The 20,830-nt window shown below is 36.6% G+C and overlaps 1 protein-coding gene across 1 annotated transcript in view; it reads left to right on the forward strand.

Moving 5' to 3' along the window:
* The first annotated feature begins 2,092 nt into the window (after nt 1–2,092).
* LOC148074978 (myelin protein zero-like protein 2) overlaps nt 2,093–20,830 on the forward strand; it is a 30,505-nt gene continuing 11,767 nt past the window's right edge. The window contains exon 1 of the mRNA XM_087795590.1: nt 2,093–2,398. Coding sequence (XP_087651716.1) covers nt 2,350–2,398 — 49 coding nt within the window. The 5' untranslated portion in view covers nt 2,093–2,349. The remainder of the gene's footprint in view (nt 2,399–20,830) is intronic.

Consider the following 20,830-nt stretch of genomic DNA (forward strand, 5'->3'; position numbering starts at 1 on the left):
TAAAATGGAACAGGTGAAAAAAATGGTGAAAAGCCACATGAGACGAACTGCTACTAATGTATAACGACAACAAGATATTTTGATTTATTTCAAATCCGTTAATCATTTAAAATAATATCTTGTCAGGTTATATGACGAGGAAACTTTAAAACAACAGCAAATACAAACATAATTCTTTTAACCATTTTTTTTAACACATCTGCTGATGCCACTTATATGGTTTACTACTGTTATTACAACTACAAGCTACTTGTATTGTAGTAACTCCGTCAATAACTAATATAATTTGACATTAAACCCTTTTTAAAGTAACGTGTTTAGAAACATCAGTCCATGACTCGAGGTCCTGGTTCGCCTCCAAGTGGCGAAAACGTGGCATTACATTCGTTCATTAAAGCCCAGATATAAGAAAATAATGTGTTTGTTTTACTAATTTACACAATAACTTACACTAAAATTAACTGTTCATCGTGAAGTTCGTAACAAGCCGGTTTATTAGCCTTTAAGATATAATTAATGTGTCCTTAACTCACTGTCTTAATTCTATATAATACATTAAACTTTATTTACTTTCTTTCTCAATAATTTATTTTTATGTCAATATTTGAAACAAAATTGTTTTTTTTAATGTATATATATATATATATATTATAATAAATACATATATTATATTTAAAAATCGTTTCATTTTTACCACCTTTTGCACCATAAATACTATAGTACTTGTAAATACACTTACTTGTTTATTCATAGAAGTAAGAATGTGTTCATTGTTTAAATATTAACTCAGTTTCTAATATTTTCCCAATATTTGTAACATAAGCATCGACCAAAATTTATCAAAAATGATCACAAAATATAATCAACAGTAATACTAACAACTACACACCAAAAGACAATAAAAACAACAACAACACATATAACAGAATCAAATATATATTTTAAGTTAATATTTTATTTGAAAAAAAACGCCAATCTTTGTTATAATGCAAACATTTTTGGATTCATGTGTTCACTGTTCACTGTTTTAATGAAAATATACAATCACTGTTTCCAAAAATTCTATCAACAACTTTTTTTATCAGTATATATATATAGTATATATATCAGCGAATACACAACAGACAGTATTATCTTCTGCGGAACATGTACTAAAGTAGTCATACTTTATTATTATTTAAAATGTTTTCATCCGCTTAAATATTTTATTTGAATTATTTATGAGAGATTATTACATCTGACAAGGAGATTATTAAGTGTTTTGTCTGTTTATCTGTTAACAATATATTTATAAATATATAGAAATAAATACAAATTATGTAATAATAATTTGGAACCTAAGCATCGACAACAATGTAAATAATATCGAGATTGAGAGTAAAACTAACAACTACATGTTAAGTTAATAGTTTATTTTAAAAAGGGATATATTTGTACTTGTACTTTGTACTTTTTTATTCGTGGGTTCCGTGATATATATATATATATATATATATATATATATATATTAAAAAACAACAACAACTGAGGAGACCCTTGAGCTCCCACCACAAATATACCATATATATATATTTATACATTTATATATATATATATAAGTTATATATTTGTAAATCACAGTTGTTTGTAAATCATTTTTCATTCGTGGGTTCTGTGATATATATATATTACCTTTTTGCGACTACATATACTTTAGTTTAATGGTTTCCTCCTCTTAAATATGTATTACACCTGCCAAGGAGATTAAGTGAACCTCGGTTTACAAAATAAAATAAATAAAAATATATAAATATGAATGAAAGAATAATTTGGAACATAAGAACCGGCTCCAATATAAATAATATCAAAAGAATAATAACATGATAAATGACAAAAACACACTAAAAAAACGATATAATTAACGTTAATTTAAGTTAATATTTTTTTTACATCTTGTACGATTTATTATCAAAGTGTCAATCACAGCTGTGTGAAAACTGATCCTTGTCAAAGTTGTGTAACACTTTTGAACGATAAGAAGAAAAAAAAAAGAAAAAAAGTTTGACGCAGCAGCCAAACAGGTTCGAGGACTTTTGCAAAGGAATCCTGAGATTCTTGGGTTCGACGCGCGGAGAGAGAGAGACTCGAACCCGAGACTCGCTGGACTCGTTTCCTCGGTGGGAGGATCTGATCCTCAAACCAGTCCTGAAGGCGACGAGTCCAGACGCGTCTTTTCCTCTGGATCTCACAAGGAAAAAAAAAAAAAACAACCGAGGAGACCCTCGAGCTCCCACCACAGACTCGACCCAGAAGGAGTTCTTTTTATTTTCAATTTTTTTTTTTAAAGGGGGGTCTTTGGTTCGAATCCCCATGTGCGGGAACAGACTTGATCTTCTCTTCGTCCTGCTTGGACTCACAGGTGAGACACGTTTTTATTTCTTACTAAAAAACAACTTGTATTCGAGAAGAATTTTAAAAGTTCAACCCAACCCAAAAAAAACAAAAACAAACAAACATCCTCTTGAACTCAAGACCTCCTCAAGTCCGGGGCTCCAGGGACCTCTAAAGCCGAGCTCCGTGCGTCACTGCGATGGCTTTTCTCAGAACCTCTTCCTCCTCTTCCTCCTCTTCCTTGGAAGCCATAAAACTCCATCAAAAATCCAAACGACGTTGTGTTTTCCTGCCTTTCTTTCCTCCCCCGCCGATGCGCATCCGCGCCTCCCAGATCCCAGGATGGCGTCCAACTTTCCCTCCCTTGACAGATGCTTGAAGTCACTTTCCTCTGTAATCCCGCGCGTCGCTGGTCATCCGTGCACGTCGGTTAACCTTGAGGTAAATAAGTGGATTATAGTGAAGAAGCTGCTTATGTGGACGCAGATGGAGACACAAATACTCTCCTGGTCACGTGATCACAAGAGGATCTGGTTCAATCGTTTTCTCTAAAAACCAAACACACATCAGGAACATCTCATTCCAGGGCGGATTTATTTTTTACCCACAATCCTTGTTTATTCTTCAGGGAGAGAGACGACGTCATCTGAGGGTGACGAGTCTCGTAGAGTTGTCGTAATGTTTTGAGAGTTTTCTTGGAGTCAAGTTGTGTTTTTGTTTCTTACTCCGGACGTGACATTGGAACTCATTTGGGGCCAAAAAGTTCGATTTTTTATTTCTTAGCCACGAAATTCGTATTATTTATGATTTCGTAGCCAGGAAAGCTCGTATGATTCAGTATTTTTAGACCATAAATCTCTTATGATTTGTTATTTCTTGGCAATGAAATTTGAACGATTTATTATGTCTAGAAATTCATACAATTAATTATTTCTTAGCCATGAAATTTGTACGATCATTTCATAGTCACGAAGTTTGTACGATTTATTATTTCTTAGCCACGAAATTCGTATTATCTATATTTTCGTAGCCAGGAAAGTTTGTATGATTCATTTTTTTTTTTACCATAAATCTCGTACGAATTGTTTATTTTTTGGCAATGAAATTTGTACGATCATTTCATAGTCACGAAGTTTGAACGAATTATTATTTCCTGGCCACAAAATTGGTCTGATTTGTTTTTTCTTGGCCACGAAGTTCTTACAATTGATAATTTCTACAAGTAATTTGTACAAGTAATTATTTCCAGGCCGCAAAATTTGTGCAATTGACTATTTCTTGGACACTTGATTCGTACATTTTATTATTTCTTAGCCACGAAGTTTGTACGATTTATTATTTCATGGCCACAAGATTCGTATGATTTGTTATTTCTTGGCTATGGAATTTGTCCAGTGTATTATTTTCTCGCCGTGAAATTAGGATTTATTATTTCTTAATCACGAAGTTTGTACGATTTATTATTTCTTAATCACGAAGTTTGTACAATTTATTATTTCTTAATCACGAAGTTTGTACGATTTATTATTTCTTAATCACGAAGTTTGTACGATTTATTATTTCGTAATCACGAAGTTTGTACGATTTATTATTTCGTAATCACAAAGTTTGTACGATTTATATATTTCTATATCCATCCATCCATCCATCCATCCATCTAATCACGAAGTTTGTACGATTTATTATTTCGTAATCACGAAGTTTGTACGATTTATTATTTTGTAATCACGAAGTTTGTACGATTTATTATTTCGTAATCACGAAGTTTGTACGATTTATTATTTCTTAATCACAAAGTTTGTACAATTTATTATTTCTTAATCACAAAGTTTGTACGATTTATTATTTCTTAATCACAAAGTTTGTACGATTTATATATTTCTATATCCATCCATCCATCCATCCATCCATCCATCCATCCATCCATCCATCCATCCATCCATCCATCCATCCATCCATCCATCCATCCATCCTTCCATCCAACTATCAATCCATCCAACTATCAATCCATCCATCCATCCATCCATCCATCCATCCATCCATCCATCCATCCATCCATCCATCCATCCATCCATCCATCCATCATCCATCCATCCATCCATCATCCATCATCCATCCATCCATCCATCCATCCATCCATCCATCCATCCATCCATCCATCCATCCATCCACCCATGAATAATGAAAACAACTATTTTTTTTAAAACCTCACAAATATCAAACACACAAATATCGGGAAAATGTTTTTGCACTTTTTGGCCGCCACTTTTTGTGGCAAGAGACAAACCTAGTCACATGACCAGTTCACCGCGTGTTAACCAATCAGAGCCGAGACTGAGGAAAACAGGAAGAAGAAGAAGAAGAAGAAAGAAACATCTCAGGCTCGTAACGTCTCAGGAGCCTCGGATGGAACCAGAGACGATAGCGTCGAAATGTTTTCATGAAACCACATTGTTGACATTCACCATTTTGACATTCCACTAACTTTAGACCCTACAATATATTATTTCATAGCCACAAAATTCGTATGATTTGTTATTCCTTAGCCATTAAAATCGTACGATTTATCGTTTCATAGCCACGAAATCCATACTTTTAATTATTTCCTGGCCACGAAATTTGTAAGTTTTTAATATTTCTTAGCCACGAAGTTCGTACGATTTATTATTTCTTGGCTGTGAAATTTGTTCTTGATCCTGTCAATTTATCTCCTTTTTTCTATGTGTTTTTTTTAATGATATATATATTAAATAAAACCCTCTTACTTTTCAAAATAAACTTCCAATAATAGCCTTTATTAGTTTTTATTAGTTTTACATAATTTGGTTTTAAATTAATTCAGTTTTTGATACTTGATTTGGTTACAAACAATGAATTTTGGTTTATTATGGATTATTTTTAATTTGATTTAAGGGGAAATTCTCACAAATTAAAACCTTTTTTGACCCGAAGGAGTGGAAAGAAATATGTTTGTGGTATCCCTTGTGTTGTCTCTGGGTCAAGGTGACCCGAAGGCGTGAAAACAAATGTGTTTGTGGTATCCCTTGTGTTGTCTCTGGGTCTATGTGACGCTAAGGCATGAAAACAAATGTGCTTGTGGTATCCCTTGTGTTGTCTCTGGGTCTATGTGACGCTAAGGCATAAAAACAAATGCGCTTGTGGTATCCCTTGTGTTGTCTCTGGGTCAATGTGACCCTAAGGCATGAAAACAAATGTGCTTGTGGTATCCCTTGAGTTGTCATAGACCCAGAGGCATGAAAACAAATGTGCTTGTGGTATCCCTTGTGTTGTCTCTGAGTCTTTGTGACTCTAAGGCATGAAAACAAATGTGCTTGTGGTATCCCTTGTGTTGTCTCTGGGTCTTTGTGAGCCTAAGGCATGAAAACAAATGTGCTTGTGGTATCCCTTGTGTTGGCTCTGGGTGTATGTGACCCTAAGGCATGAAAACAAATGTAATTGTGGTATCCCTTGTGTTGTCTCTGGGTCAAGGTGACCCGAAGGCGTGAAAACAAATGTGTTTGTGGTATCCCTTGTGTTGTCTCTGGGTCTATGTGACGCTAAGGCATGAAAACAAATGTGCTTGTGGTATCCCTTGTGTTGTCTCTGGGTCTATGTGACGCTAAGGCATAAAAACAAATGCGCTTGTGGTATCCCTTGTGTTGTCTCTGGGTCAATGTGACCCTAAGGCATGAAAACAAATGTGCTTGTGGTATCCCTTGAGTTGTCTCTGGGTCTATGTGACCCAGAGGCATGAAAACAAATGTGCTTGTGGTATCCCTTGTGTTGTCTCTGGGTCTTTGTGAGCCTAAGGCATGAAAACAAATGTGCTTGTGGTATCCCTTGTGTTGTCTCTGGGTGTATGTGACCCTAAGGCATGAAAACAAATGTAATTGTGGTATCCCTTGTGTTGTCTCTGGACTCGAAAACTAGTCTCTAGGAGTTTCATCGACAGAAAAAGAAACTGAAACGTATATTTTCTGCTGTTAAGAACAAAAATAATGTTTTATTTGAAAGATTTTAACATCTGTTGTTCAGACTTTCAACATTTTTAATGGATTAATCAAGAAAACAAAAATGTCACAAATGGTTCAAACAAAAACTGAACGTGTCTCGCACTAGAGATCCAGAGTCTTTACCGAAAAGCTTAAAAACGTCTTCATTAACTTTGAGAAAAACAAGTCTTAGTTTTATACGCTGAGAACAAAACCAGCTCAATATTTATGAGCTTCAGTCACAAAAAGTTTTCACATTTTCACAATCGTCGCCTCGACTCTCATGACAAGCGGCAGCTCGTCCTGACCGACAGGTTCCACACACACACACACACACACACACACACACACACACACACACACACACACACACACACACACACACACACACACACACACACACACACACACACACACACACACACACACACACACACACACACACACACACGTATCTTCAGGTCATTTTTCGAGTCCCTGACGGGCCGCTGGTGTCGACACACCTTCGGACGAGGTCGAGCTTTTGTGTTGATGGGATTGTCGCAGGGAGTGTGTGTGTGTGTGTGTGTGTGTGTGTGTGTGTGTGTGTGTGTGTGTGTGTGTGTGTGTGTGTGTGACAAGTGTGTGAAGTGTTTGAACACGAAGGCCTGGAGCTTAACGTACTTGAGCGCGATGTGTAGAAAAAAGGATTTGTTTTGTTTTCGCTCCACGTTTGTCGGAAACCACTGAGACGTTTGTAAACTGGCTCTTACAATGACACTGTTTTATTTAGTGAAACCAAAAGCATTAGATGAAATGATGTGACATGATGTGACACCCTTGTGTTGTCTCTGGGTCAAGGTGACCCGAAGGCCTGAAAACAAGTGGGTTTGTGGTATCCCTTGTGTTGTCAGTGGGTCAAGGTGACCCGAAGGCCTGAAAACAAATGTGTTTTTGAAATCCCTTGTGTTGTCCCAGGGTCAAGGTGACCCGGAGGTGTGAAAACAAATGTGTTTGTGGTATCCCTTGTGTTGTCTCTGGGTCTATGTGACCCGAAGGTCTGAATACAAATGTGTTTGTGGTATCCTCTGTGTTGTCTATTGGTCACGGTGACCCGAAGGCCTGAAAATAAATGTGTTTGTGGTATCCCTTGTGTTGTCTCTGGGTCTATGTGACCCGAAGGTCTGAATACAAATGTGTTTGTGGTATCCTCTGTGTTGTCTATTGGTCACGGTGACCCGAAGGCCTGAAAATAAATGTGTTTGTGGTACCCCCTTGTGTTGTCTATGGGTCACAGTGACCCGAAGGCCTGAAAAAAGAAATGTGTTTGTGGTATCCCTTGCATTGTCTCTGGGTCTATGTGACCCGAAAGCATGAAAACAAATGTGTTTGTGGTATCCCTTGTGTTGTCTCTGGGTCAAGTTGAATGACCGCCACCACCTTATATGTATAAATGGAAACCAGGGAGGTTGTCGACCTTAACCCAAGGGTCTTGACCCCTATAACTCGTCTTGACCCCTATAACTCTAAGTTACACAAAATATGTTAAACATATTTTCAACCACTAGTCGACATGTAACTGCGTGTAAAATAATAAATCAATCAATAACCAGATTATTGTATGAACCTGATGCTTTTTGTAAAAAATACTATAATCTCTTAGGAAAAAAAAAGTGAATTTTGTTTGTGAAAAACATAAAACTTGTTTAATATCGTTATTATTACACAGTTAATTTAATCTACACTTTTTTGTCATTTTGATCAATTGAAACATAAGTCCGAAAAGAACCAACACCTGACTGAGTTTTACCTTTTTTAAATAAAAGTATTTTCTTACAATAAAAGCATCAGAACATTTCCAGTACACCACTGTAACATGTGGCTCTTACAATGACACTGTTTCTTTAATCTTTTAGTTTTAGGAAGATGAGAATCATTTAAAAACAGCTTCTTCTTCTTCTGTCTTTTAAAAAAAAAAGTAAAAATGTTTTCGGGACAAAAGGACGATGATGTAAAACAACTTCAGAGACTAAGTGTTCAGTGAAGTGAACACAGATCGTAAAATTCAACAGAAAAAAAATGCTGAATGACTAGAAATTTGTGTTGAAGCTCATTCACATCGAATTTAGTGTGTGTTTGTTCTTAAGTTAATGTTTTAGTGTCTGTTTTGACTCTTTCTATCGTCCTTTCTCATCGTTTAACTAAAGTATGTTGAGAGTTATTTGATAAATTGTTAAATTTATGTTGTTAAACAACAACTTCAGCAGTTTTGAAGTTCAATCAAACAATATTCAACTATAATCAAATAATTTTCAACTATAATCAAATCATTTTGAACTAATTTTCCAGTTCTTACTGGACTAACCTGATCACTGGCATCGTGACTAAACACAGATCAATAATTCATTGAAACCTCTTTAATCTGCCGTCACATCAGTGTTGACGCCTCCTCTGAACACTGTCTGAAGGTGTCAGAGGTTGTCGGGTGTGTCCGGGAGCGAGAGACAATGTCAGAGGCGTCACCGAGCGTCACTGAGGAGCAAATACTCTCCGTGGGTTTGTCGTGAAGAACTGATGATGATGTGTTTCCTGTCAGAGAAACAATCGTGTTTCCTGAGAACTGACCGGAGGATCGACTTCATTATTACTGTGTTGTTACTTTACTAGTTATTGAATGTGTTTGATATCAAAGGAGATACATGTTCATGTTGATCCTGTGACCTATTTGTCCAAATGTGTTTGTGGTATCCCTTGTGTTGTCTCAGGGTCAAGGTGACCCGGAGGCCTGAAAACAAACGTGTTTGTGGTATCCCTTGTCTTGTCTCAGGGTCAAGGTGACCCGGAGGCCTGAAAACAAACGTGTTTGTGGTAACCCTTGTGTTGTCTCAGGGTCAAGGTGACCCGAAGGCCTGATTACAAATGTGTTTGTGGTATCCTTTGTGTTGTCTCTGGGTCAAGGTGACCCGAAGGCCTGAATACAAATGTGTTTGTGGTATCTTTTATGTTGTCTCTGGGTCAAGGTGACCCAAAGGCCTGATTGCAAATGTGTTTGTGGTATCCCTTGTGTTGTTTCAGGGTCAAGGTGACCCGGAGGCCTGAAAACAAACATGTTTGTGGTAACCCTTGTGTTGTCTCAGGGTCAAGGTGACCAGAAGGCCTGATTACAAATGTGTTTGTGGTATCCTTTGTGTTGTCTCTGGGTCAAGGTGACCCGAAGGCCTGGATACAAATGTGTTAGTGGTATCCATTGTGTTGTCTCTGGGTCAAGGTAACCCGAAGGCCTGATTACAAATGTGTTTGTGGTATCCCCTGTGTTGTCTCAGGGTCAAGGTGACCCGAAGGCCTGAATACAAATGTGTTTGTGGTATCCCTAGTGTTGTCTCTGGGTCAAGGTGACCCGAAGGCTTGGATACAAATGTGTTTGTGGTATCCCTTGTGTTGTTTCTGGGTCAAGGTGACCTGAAGGCCTGAATACAAATGCGTTTGTGGTATCCCTGTTGTTGTCTCAGGGTCATCAGTATAAACAGGCTGATTTATGGACAGACTCAATAGTCTTAAAGTATCTTAGGCTGATCTTATTTTGGAGAAAATGTTGTTGTTTTTTCAAACTAAAACATATTTCAGACGCAATTAATCGATACAAGAGAAATCGTCGGGCAGATCTCGCTGTGTTTCTACTGGGTTGTGCGAGTGTTTCTGACCGAACTATAGACCATATCGACACTTATTTCAAATGCTAAAAAAGGTTCTAAAATCATACTGATAAAATACACAAAATGTCGGACGATAATACGGGTGGAGCTGCTTGGCAGAGGTCTGCCTTCCCTGAGAGTTTAAAGATGTTTTAATATTATCTGTCGGATCAAGATATTAAGTAAATTAAGTCCGAAACGAAGATGTCAACGACTGATAGAACATGAATAAAAAAATACCTTTAAGATTATTATTAAGTCACATACTTCAGTTTTAAGGTTTTGAACTTGATTGACAGACATGGTAACGTTCAAGTTCCATAAACGGATCAATTGTTAGTGTATTTGGTTTGATTTCGGAGCCTCAGGGATCCGTCCACGAGCAGCTTGTGGAGTCGGATCCATCAGCCGCGACGCTCCTGGTAATCCAGAGAGGAGGGAAGTTGTGGAGTCAGCGGCGTCGGGAGCGTTTGATGGATTAAACTCTTATCCTCGCTCAGACTCGGCGAGTGGATGCAGACGTCTGATGAATCGCTCTCAGTGGAAGAGCTTGTTTACAAATGAAGACGTTTTCTACGTTGATTCTCTCACAGCCTGATGATGGACGACGTGGTTGACGCTTGTTTGAAACTGTTTGAGATCATTTGAATCCTTGAAGGATTCTTCAGCTCACGGTTTAGGACTTTAAATCTCTGCAGTGTTTTGATCCTCTTTAGTTGATTTAAATCTCTTCTTGTTTAAATAATATTTGCAAGTTTTAAAAGTTGTACAATTAAATCGTTCAGAATCAAACATTCAAAAACAAACGGATATCAAATGTAATCACACAAATTTAAACCATAATCAAACAATTTTATACTGTTATCAAACAATTTTCAACTAAAATAAAACAATTTTCAACTATAATCAAGCAATTTTCAACTAAAATAAAACAATTTTCAACTATAATCAAACAATTTTCAACTATAATCAAACAATTTTCAACTATAATAAAACACTTTTCCACTATAATCAAACAATTTTCGACTATAATCAAACAATTTTCAACTATAATCAAACAATTTTCAACTATAATCAAACAATTTTCAACTATAATAAAACACTTTTCAACTAAAATCAAACACTTTTCAACTATAATCAAACAATTTTCAACTATAATCAAACAATTTTCAACTAAAATCAAACACTTTTCAACTATAATCAAACAATTTTCAACTATAATCAAACAATTTTCAACTAAAATCAAACACTTTTCAACTATAATCAAACAATTTTCAACTATAATCAAACAATTTTCAACTATAATCAAACAATTTTCAACTAAAATCAAACACTTTTCAACTATAATCAAACAATTTTCAACTATAATCAAACAATTTTCAACTAAAATCAAACACTTTTCAACTATAATCAAACAATTTTCAACTATAATCAAACAATTTTCAACTAAAATCAAACACTTTTCAACTATAATCAAACAATTTTCAACTATAATCAAACAATTTTCAACTATAATCAAACAATTTTCAACTATAATCAAACAATTCAAACAAACAATTTTCAACTATAATCAAACAATTTTCAACTATAATCAAACAATTCAAACAAACAATTTTCAACTATAATCAAACAATTTTCAACTATAATCAAACAATTTTCAACTATAATCAAACAATTTTCAACTATAAACAAACAATTTTCAACTATAATCAAACAATTTTCAACTATAATCAAACAATTTTCAACTATAATCAAACAATTTTTAACTATAATCAAAAAATATCAACAGATATAATAACATTCTTAGAGATTGAAAAATACAGATTGAATACATTGTTCATTCTATTCTTTTCTATTTGCTTCACACTAACACTAATGTTTATTTTGAACATTTATTCTTGCCTTTGATCATTTATATCTTTCATGAAAATATTATGGGTTTTTTCCACCTCGAGGATCCAACACTGAAACCAAGATACACTCTTAAGTATTTGTTTGACAAAATACCTTCAGTGTTCACGATCCAGAGATGTTGAAAGTTCTTCCCAGAGCAGCTGAATATTTTAAGGGTCAGACCTTCTTCTCTCAGAAATACAATCGTTCAAAGGTCAAATCCTACAATGAGTTCAAACACTGGTGAAAACCTACAGTTACATTGTGTCGCAGAAGAAGAAGACGGTGAATAAAAAAAAAACTTCTTACTGTAGCCGTCGGTCGTTAAACAACACGTCGAACCATAGTGTCGATAAAAGTTGTTATAACTTGTCCTACAGATCGTAAAGATCTCGTATAAGTCGACGTGTCGGCGGAGGAATGTCAGCCAAGTTGCATTTTTACTGCGAGAACAGTTGGTCGATGTGAGACGATGAGATGCTGGGAGTAGATGGATATTAGCCAGAGAAATAAACTGTGTTGGTGAAGAGATGATACTGTATATGCATCACTACAGCACTTATGTCGTGTTTATTGCATGTTATATGCATCGTTACAGTACTTATGTCGTGATTATTACATGTTATATGCATCGTTACAGTACTTATGTCGTGTTTATTACATGTTATATGCATCGTTACAGTACTTATATCGTGTTGATTACATGTTATATGCATCGTTACAGTACTTATGTCGTGTTTATTACATGTTATATGCATCGTTACAGTACTTATATCGTGTTGATTACATGTTATATGCATCGTTACGGTACTTATGTCGTGTTTATTACATGTTATATGCATCGTTACAGTACTTATGTCGTGTTTATTACATGTTATATGCATCGTTACAGTACTTATGTCGTGTTTATTACATGTTATATGCATCATTACGGTACTTATGTCGTGTTTATTACATGTTATATGCATCGTTACGGTACTTATGTCGTGTTTATAACATGTTATATGCATCGTTACAGTACTTATGTCGTGTTTATTACATGTTATATGCATCGTTACGGTACTTATGTCGTGTTTATTACATGTTATATGCATCGTTACAGTACTTATGTCGTGTTTATTACATGTTATATGCATCGTTACAGTACTTATGTCGTGTTTATTACATGTTATATGCATCGTTACAGTACTTATATCGTGTTGATTACATGTTATATGCATCGTTACGGTACTTATGTCGTGTTTATTACATGTTATATGCATCGTTACAGTACTTATGTCGTGTTTATTACATGTTATATGCATCGTTACAGTACTTATGTCGTGTTTATTACATGTTATATGCATCGTTAAAGTACTTATGTCGTGTTAACTACATGTTATATGCATCGTTAAAGTACTTATGCCGTGTTTATTACATGTGATATGCATCGTTACAGTACTTATGTTGTGTTGATTACATGTTATATGCATCGTTACAGTACTTATGTCATGTTTATTACATGTTATATGCATCGTTACAGTACTTATGTCGTGTTTATTACATGTTATATGCATCGTTACAGTACTTATGTCGTGTTTATTACATGTTATATGCATCGTTACAGTACTTATGTCGTGTTGATTACATGTTCTACGAACAGAGTTTCTGAAAGTGAGTCTTATCGTAAACATGGTCTACGAAATGCATATTTTCTTATAGGATTTAATTTAAAAAAGAGGAAAAATTGAGTCGATGACTGTATTGAACCGTCTTTTCGTAGCCGTCGGTGATTGTTTACAACACTCCATTATTACTCTTGGACATTTTGTCTCCTCTGCAAGACCCTGTCACCTGAACCTGCTCCTGAGAGACCCTCTTTGAGAGACCATCTCTGAGAGACCCTCTTTGAGAGACCCTCTTTGTTGAGAGGCTCTGGTCCGTGTGACCCCCCCGGAGCACAGAAGAGACTTTGTAGAACCCGCGGTTATTTGTGTGTCGGACGACCGTCCGAAGTGTTTCCTCCCGAGGCCGGAGTAACTGAGACGGCGGTTTCCTTCGGGAGGAACCGTTTGTTCCCGAGACATAATGAAGTGAGGAAAGGCACAAACTCAGGAAATAATGCGGCGAAACCATTTCCTGGGTTGAGCTGGATTTATTCTTGAAACATCAGGTGTTTACTGTGTGGAAACCTGATACTAAACATAACCATATTCAACATTCTGGAAAAGAATCCAAGCTCCAGACCATAGCAGTGTTTTTAATATTTCTTCCAAGAGAATATATTGACGATACCAGAGGGAATGTTTGCGGAGCTGTTATGACACGAGGTCCTGATGCTTCGCTGCTGCCAGAGACATCAGGATCGACGGAGAAAAGACAAATCCTCGCCTCTCGTTTTATTACCTCTGAGCTCCAGCGGCTTTTTTTTTCCACGACAAATTCAACATGACAGGCAGCGTCAATCAAAGTGTGATTGGAGAGAAATCAGTTAAACACAGAGTTAAAGCAAAGGTAGTTGAAATTCATCGATAATGTTTTTATTTGATTTTTTTAATGGTTTCATGATTAAAATATAAAAATTTACAAACAGAAAGATGAATACATTTAGTTTCTTTCTTGGATTGAAACTTGGGTATTTTTTGGTAAGAATCTCATTGATACTTATCACAATACAAGGGCAGCAATAGTATTGTCCAGTACTTGACTCTGGTGTTGTGATAGTGTAGTAACAAGTATATATGTGTAGTATTGTCCAGTACTTGACTCTGGTGTTGTGATAGTGTAGTAACAAGTATGTATGTGTAGTATTGTCCAGTACTTGACTCTGGTGTTGTGATAGTGTAGTAACAAGTATATATGTGTAGTATTGTCCAGTACTTGACTCTGGTGTTGTGATAGTGTAGTATTGTCCAGTACTTGACTCTGGTGTTGTGATAGTGTAGTAACAAGTATATATGTGTAGTATTGTCCAGCACTTGACTCTGGTGTTGTGATAGTGTAGTAACAAGTATGTATGTGTAGTATTGTCCAGTACTTGACTCTGGTGTTGTGATAGTGTAGTTACAAGTATATATGTGTAGTATTGTCCAGTACTTGACTCTGGTGTTGTGATAGTGTAGTAACAAGTATATATGTGTAGTATTGTCCAGTACTTGACTCTGGTGTTGTGATAGTGAAGTAACAAGTATATATGTGTAGTATTGTCCAGTACTTGACTCTGGTGTTGTGATAGTGTAGTAACAAGTATATATGTGTAGTATTGTCCAGTACTTGACTCTGGTGTTGTGATAGTGTAGTAACAAGTATATATGTGTAGTATTGTCCAGTACTTGACTCTGGTGTTGTTGTCACGGGTGGAACTCGGCAGGAGACCCAGAAGCGGAAGTGGACAAATCTCCTCGGAGCAAATGTTCAAGCAAAGTCTTTCAATACTCCAAGCGGTCGGAAAGGACTGAAACAAAAAACAAATCAGGAACTCGGGACGAAGGCAGGACGCGGCTGGAGATCGGGATCTCAGATCCGGAACTAAAACAAAAGAGAAAAAAAGACTCACGTGAGCAAAACAAGGCGCTGACAACGTCAGGGGTCTTCGGGAAATAGTTAATACGGAACACGAGCATAGAGAATCTGCGATGCCAACCTAGTCTGGAAACTCAATTCTCTGGCGAGTTCTTCAGGTCCGCGACGCTCCTTTTCTGTGGGAAGAACCCGCCATTCAATCACCCCCAGCCGCGCACCTGCCCGCGTCTGTCAAACAAAAGCATAGACACGTACCAAAACAGGAAACCGACTTCAAAATAAAACAGGAAAGCACCAAAACATGACAGTTGTGATAGTGTAGTAACAAGTATATATGTGTAGTATTGTCCAGTACTTGACTCTGGTGTCGTGATAGTGTAGTAACAAGTATATATGTGTAGTATTGTCCAGTACTTGACTCTGGTGTTGTGATAGTGTAGTAACAAGTATATATGTGTAGTATTGTCCAGTACTTGACTCTGGTGTCGTGATAGTGTAGTAACAAGTATATATGTGTAGTATTGTCCAGTACTTGACTCTGGTGTCGTGATAGTGTAGTATCAAGGATATATGTGTAGTATTGTCCAGTACTTGACTCTGGTGTTGTGATAGTGTAGTAACAAGTATATATGTGTAGTATTGTCCAGTACTTGACTCTGGTGTCGTGATAGTGTAGTAACAAGTATATATGTGTAGTATTGTCCAGTACTTGACTCTGGTGTTGTGATAGTGTAGTAACAAGTATATATGTGTAGTATTGTCCAGTACTTGACTCTGGTGTCGTGATAGTGTAGTAACAAGGATATATGTGTAGTATTGTCCAGTACTTGACTCTGGTGTTGTGATAGTGTAGTAACAAGTATATATGTGTAGTATTGTCCAGTACTTGACTCTGGTGTCGTGATAGTGTAGTAACAAGTATATATGTGTAGTATTGTCCAGTACTTGACTCTGGTGTTGTGATAGTGTAGTAACAAGTATATATGTGTAGTATTGTCCAGTACTTGACTCTGGTGTTGTGATAGTGTAGTAACAAGTATATATGTGTAGTATTGTCCAGTACTTGACTCTGGTGTTGTGATAGTGTAGTAACAAGTATATATGTGTAGTATTGTCCAGTACTTAACTCTGGTGTTGTGATAGTGTAGTAACAAGTATCTATGTGTAGTATTCTCCAGTACTTGACTCTGGTGTTGTGATAGGGTAATATCAAGTATATATTTGTAGTATTGTCCAGTACTTGACTCTGATGTTGTAGTATTTACAGACCACATGACTCTTGACGAAATCGTAACTGCTTTCACTTGTTTTCAAACCAAAAGCGTCACTGTATTCTGTCTTCCTCAGTCATCACTGTATCCTCTTGTCCTCAGTCATCACTGTATCCTCTCGTCCTCAGTCAACACTGTATTATCTCGTCCTAAGTCATCACTGTATCCTCTCGTCCTCAGTCAACACTGTATTCTCTCTTCCTCAGTCATCACTGTATCCTCTTGTCCTCAGTGAACACTGTATCCTCTCGTCCTCAGTCAACACTGTATTATCTCGTCCTAAGTCATCACTGTATGCTCTCGTCCTCATTTATCACTGTATCCTCTCGTCCTCAGTCATCATTGTATCCTCTCATTCTCAGTAATCACTGTATCCTCTCATCCTCAATCATCTGCGTATCCTCTCATCCTCAGTCATTGCCAGGATGTTGCAAGATTTTATAGCCACAGAGAACCTAAAATATAAACATTTACAAACAGAAATATGAATAAATCCATAAACAAGTTATCAGTTTCAGAGAATTGGATTCATAATCTGGTTTTAAATGTAAAAAAAATGATAATGTGTGATGTTTGCTGACAAGAAGTTTTGTTTTTCGAAACTCACGATTATGGAATTATATGAATTAAGGATTGCATATGCAAAAAAATCTTTGTTAAATTATTATGTTAAGTAAATATAACCAGAAATATATTTTTAAAATAAACGGTTAAAAATGTTTTCCTGCTGTATCGTAGCAATGATCTAAGGTAAATCAACGTTTCACACAGAGTAGCACTTTTATTTACTCACTCCTTGTATTGAGTGTCCCTTGTGTCACTTCCTATGAAGCTGGGACAAGATGCAGAACCATCCAAAATAGAATAATTAAAAAAAAAGGTATATATTCTGTAAATAAACCAAAATCTACATGTGTCATAAAGCCCAAACACATAATATTGATCATTTTATTTTTGGCGCCCCCTTGTGTCGAAAACGTACATTGGCAATGTTATGAAATCTCTGTTCCGGTTTTTGCAAATTCACCATATTTGCATTATTATAGAAATGCAAAAAACGTTTTTTTTTTAAATGTTTTAAATTAAAACCAACCATTATAGAAAATGTGAAAAATAAGTCAGTAAAAAATAATTGTTTCTTATATCCAAGTTAACATTTGACGTACTATAATTTCTTCTTTTTCTTGTTCTGTTTACGAAGCCTTATGTTTTAACACAATGTTTGGAATTATCGCGATCAATTCTCCTTTATTATCGGATGTAATGGAGAAAATAATTGAAACTTTGTCAGGGATTCGTTCCGAAGAACCGAACGCACCCCGGTATTGATACGTGGTTGACACAACTTACACGATTCATGGGCCTCGTCAAAGCAGAGACGTCTTTGAGTGCCGAGCGCAAAGTTCTTACTGAATGCTTGATCTTTTATAGTGTGGTTTGTATCATTGGACAGCAACTCTAAACAATTGGCTTCTAAGATGGCCGCATAGTCGTGGTGGAAAGTTACCGCAGTTGATCTCTTTTAGAGAGAATCAATTCATCAGTTAACTTATGCAGATGTCTGTCCTTGAGCAGGGACCCGCAAACTGAGCTCATTATAAAACCTTCTGAAACAAACCTTTTCACACTTTTTCAACGTCTATTCATGTCTGCGTTTGTTTCTGTTGAAAGAAGAAAAGTTTCCCGTCCAACAGCCTCGAATAAACACTCTCTTAAAATCACCTTCGCGACAGGAAGTGAGTGCAAAGTACTTAAATCTTCCGCCAACAGTCTTTGACATCGGATGAATTATTACATGTGCGGGTCAAATACGACTTGATATTTTCCGAAAGCTTTCAAAGGCTCCTGGAAAACTGCCAAGTCAAGCGAGCCGAGCGACCCTCCGGCAGGTTTTGATTATCCCTCACTCGACGAGAGCGTAATGTGGTTCTTGGCGCCGCGGCCCGGCTTCGTGACGGCGGGTCGGACCCGAGCGGAGATGAAAAGTTTGAGAAAGTACATTTCGAAAAACCGCGTCGAGTTCCCGAACGAGCTAATGATGATGTATGTTTTGGTTTGCGATCGCCGTCCCGATCGTTGGCTCTGGTCTGGCGTGTTGAAAAGTGCTCTCCGTCTGTAGGAAGCCTGGGTGTGGTCGGCGCTGACCAGGATGCTCAGACGTAAACACTGGAGATACCAAGACGTGGAGATTGACTGGGAAAACCGATAAACAAACTTAACGTCATTATCCCGAGCCGTAGTGTGGACGCGTCCACCCATCATCATGGATGCCACTCCTTCATCCCGACCCTCCTCGTCACTTATCTCGCCCTTCTTTGTCTAAATGAACAGAAATTACGACGTAATGGCAGCTTCCCCCGCAGCTATTAGCTCCAGCTAATGACTGATTAAACTGCGATTGTGTACTTTTAGCTACGGGGAGACATTAGCGCAGTAATTGCAGGGTACACTGTATACATAACTCTAACAAGACCCTCGCTCCGCTAATTCATCTCGTCTTCAAAACGTCCTCATTACCCTTAATTCTGAATCCGCTGAGCTTGCGTTTAGGGACGGCACAGTCGACGGCGTCCGAGTTGTTGTTCGGGGGGAGATTAGCCACGCTTGTTTGGATTCATGCACCGGGTTGGTTGCGGGGAATTTGCAAACGATGTGTTACAGCCTGTAGTAAGTCACTTGTAATTATTATTTTATGAACAAAATTGTGTTTTAATGGCTTAAGGAATGCAGAAACAGGAAATTAAATATGTGTTTTAGATGAATATATGTCTAAGATGTTGTAGTAGAACCTCGGTTTTGTTCAGTAAAAGAAGGTGTTTGGTCATTCAGGACTTATGTGTGATACAAGTAGTTGTCTACGCTGGTTACTTTCATCTGGCTCATACAATTGGGTGTCGTCAGCATAACAGTGAACAATAAAAGTGTTATTTCTGATCACATTTATAGTGGAGGCAAATCGATTATGAACAGGATGGGGCTAAGAACAGAACCTTGTGGGACACCATAGCTTATCTTAATACACTATAGCCAATTTATTAGATTTAATATAATTTATTTTGTTATTCACCAACAAAACTGTTTCAAGACATTTCAATAGAACTTAATCTTAATTATATATTTTATCTATTAACTCGAATAATGTTTTTCTTATTGTTCTCAATATTGTGTCACTTTATTTGATTTTCTTTAGCTTAAATTATACATTTCTACGTATGAAATAAAAAGAACATCTACTTTACACATATGGAACCAGACATTTTTGTACTGTATTTATTATTTCATATTACATTTTTTAAATCCTTTTTTATTTTTCAGGAGATATATTTTTGTTCTATATTATATTTTCTTTGTATACATTTTTATTTTCTCTCAGACTAGTGCAAAGTAATGCAAATAAAAATATTACCATTGTATCTAACATAGTTTTAACAATCGTTAAAAACATTCTAACCATCAAAAATCTGTGTCTAATTTACTTTCTTTCTTGGATTGAAACTTGGGTATTTTTTGTCAAGAATCTCAGCGATACGTATCACGCACGATACAAGGGCAGCAATTCAATATAAGGTGATACTGTAGTAACGAGAATATATGTATAGTATTTTAAAGTACTTGACTCTGGTGTTGCAGAATTTACAGACCACATGACTTCTGACGAAGTCGTAACTGCTTTCGTTTGTTTTCAAACCAAAATATGCCCAAACATCAGCTTTAAAAGCTGCTGGAGTCAATGTATCCTCTCGTCCTCAGTCAACACTGTATCCTCTCGTCCTCAGTCAACACTGTATCCTCTCGTCCTCAGTCAACACTGTATCCTCTCGTCCTCAGTCACCACTGTATCCTCTCGTCCTCAGTCAACACTGTATCCTCTCGTCCTAAGTCATCTGTGTATCCTCTCATCCTCAGTCATCACCAGGATGTTGCAAGATTTTATATCCGCAGAGAACGACTGCTGCCATTTTTATTCTCTACACACTTTATTGTTAGATAAATCACAAATGATAAACATAAAATATGATTTGAAAGCCAAAAAAACTCGATACAGTTGAATATCAATATATTATTATTGATATTTTCCTACAGCCCTGATCACTAAACCTGACTGAATTCCTCACCATTGTTTTCAGGCAAA

Source organism: Callionymus lyra, chromosome 7 (assembly GCF_982586985.1).
Source record: "Callionymus lyra chromosome 7, fCalLyr1.hap1.1, whole genome shotgun sequence".
Classification (NCBI taxonomy): Eukaryota; Metazoa; Chordata; class Actinopteri; order Syngnathiformes; family Callionymidae; genus Callionymus; species Callionymus lyra.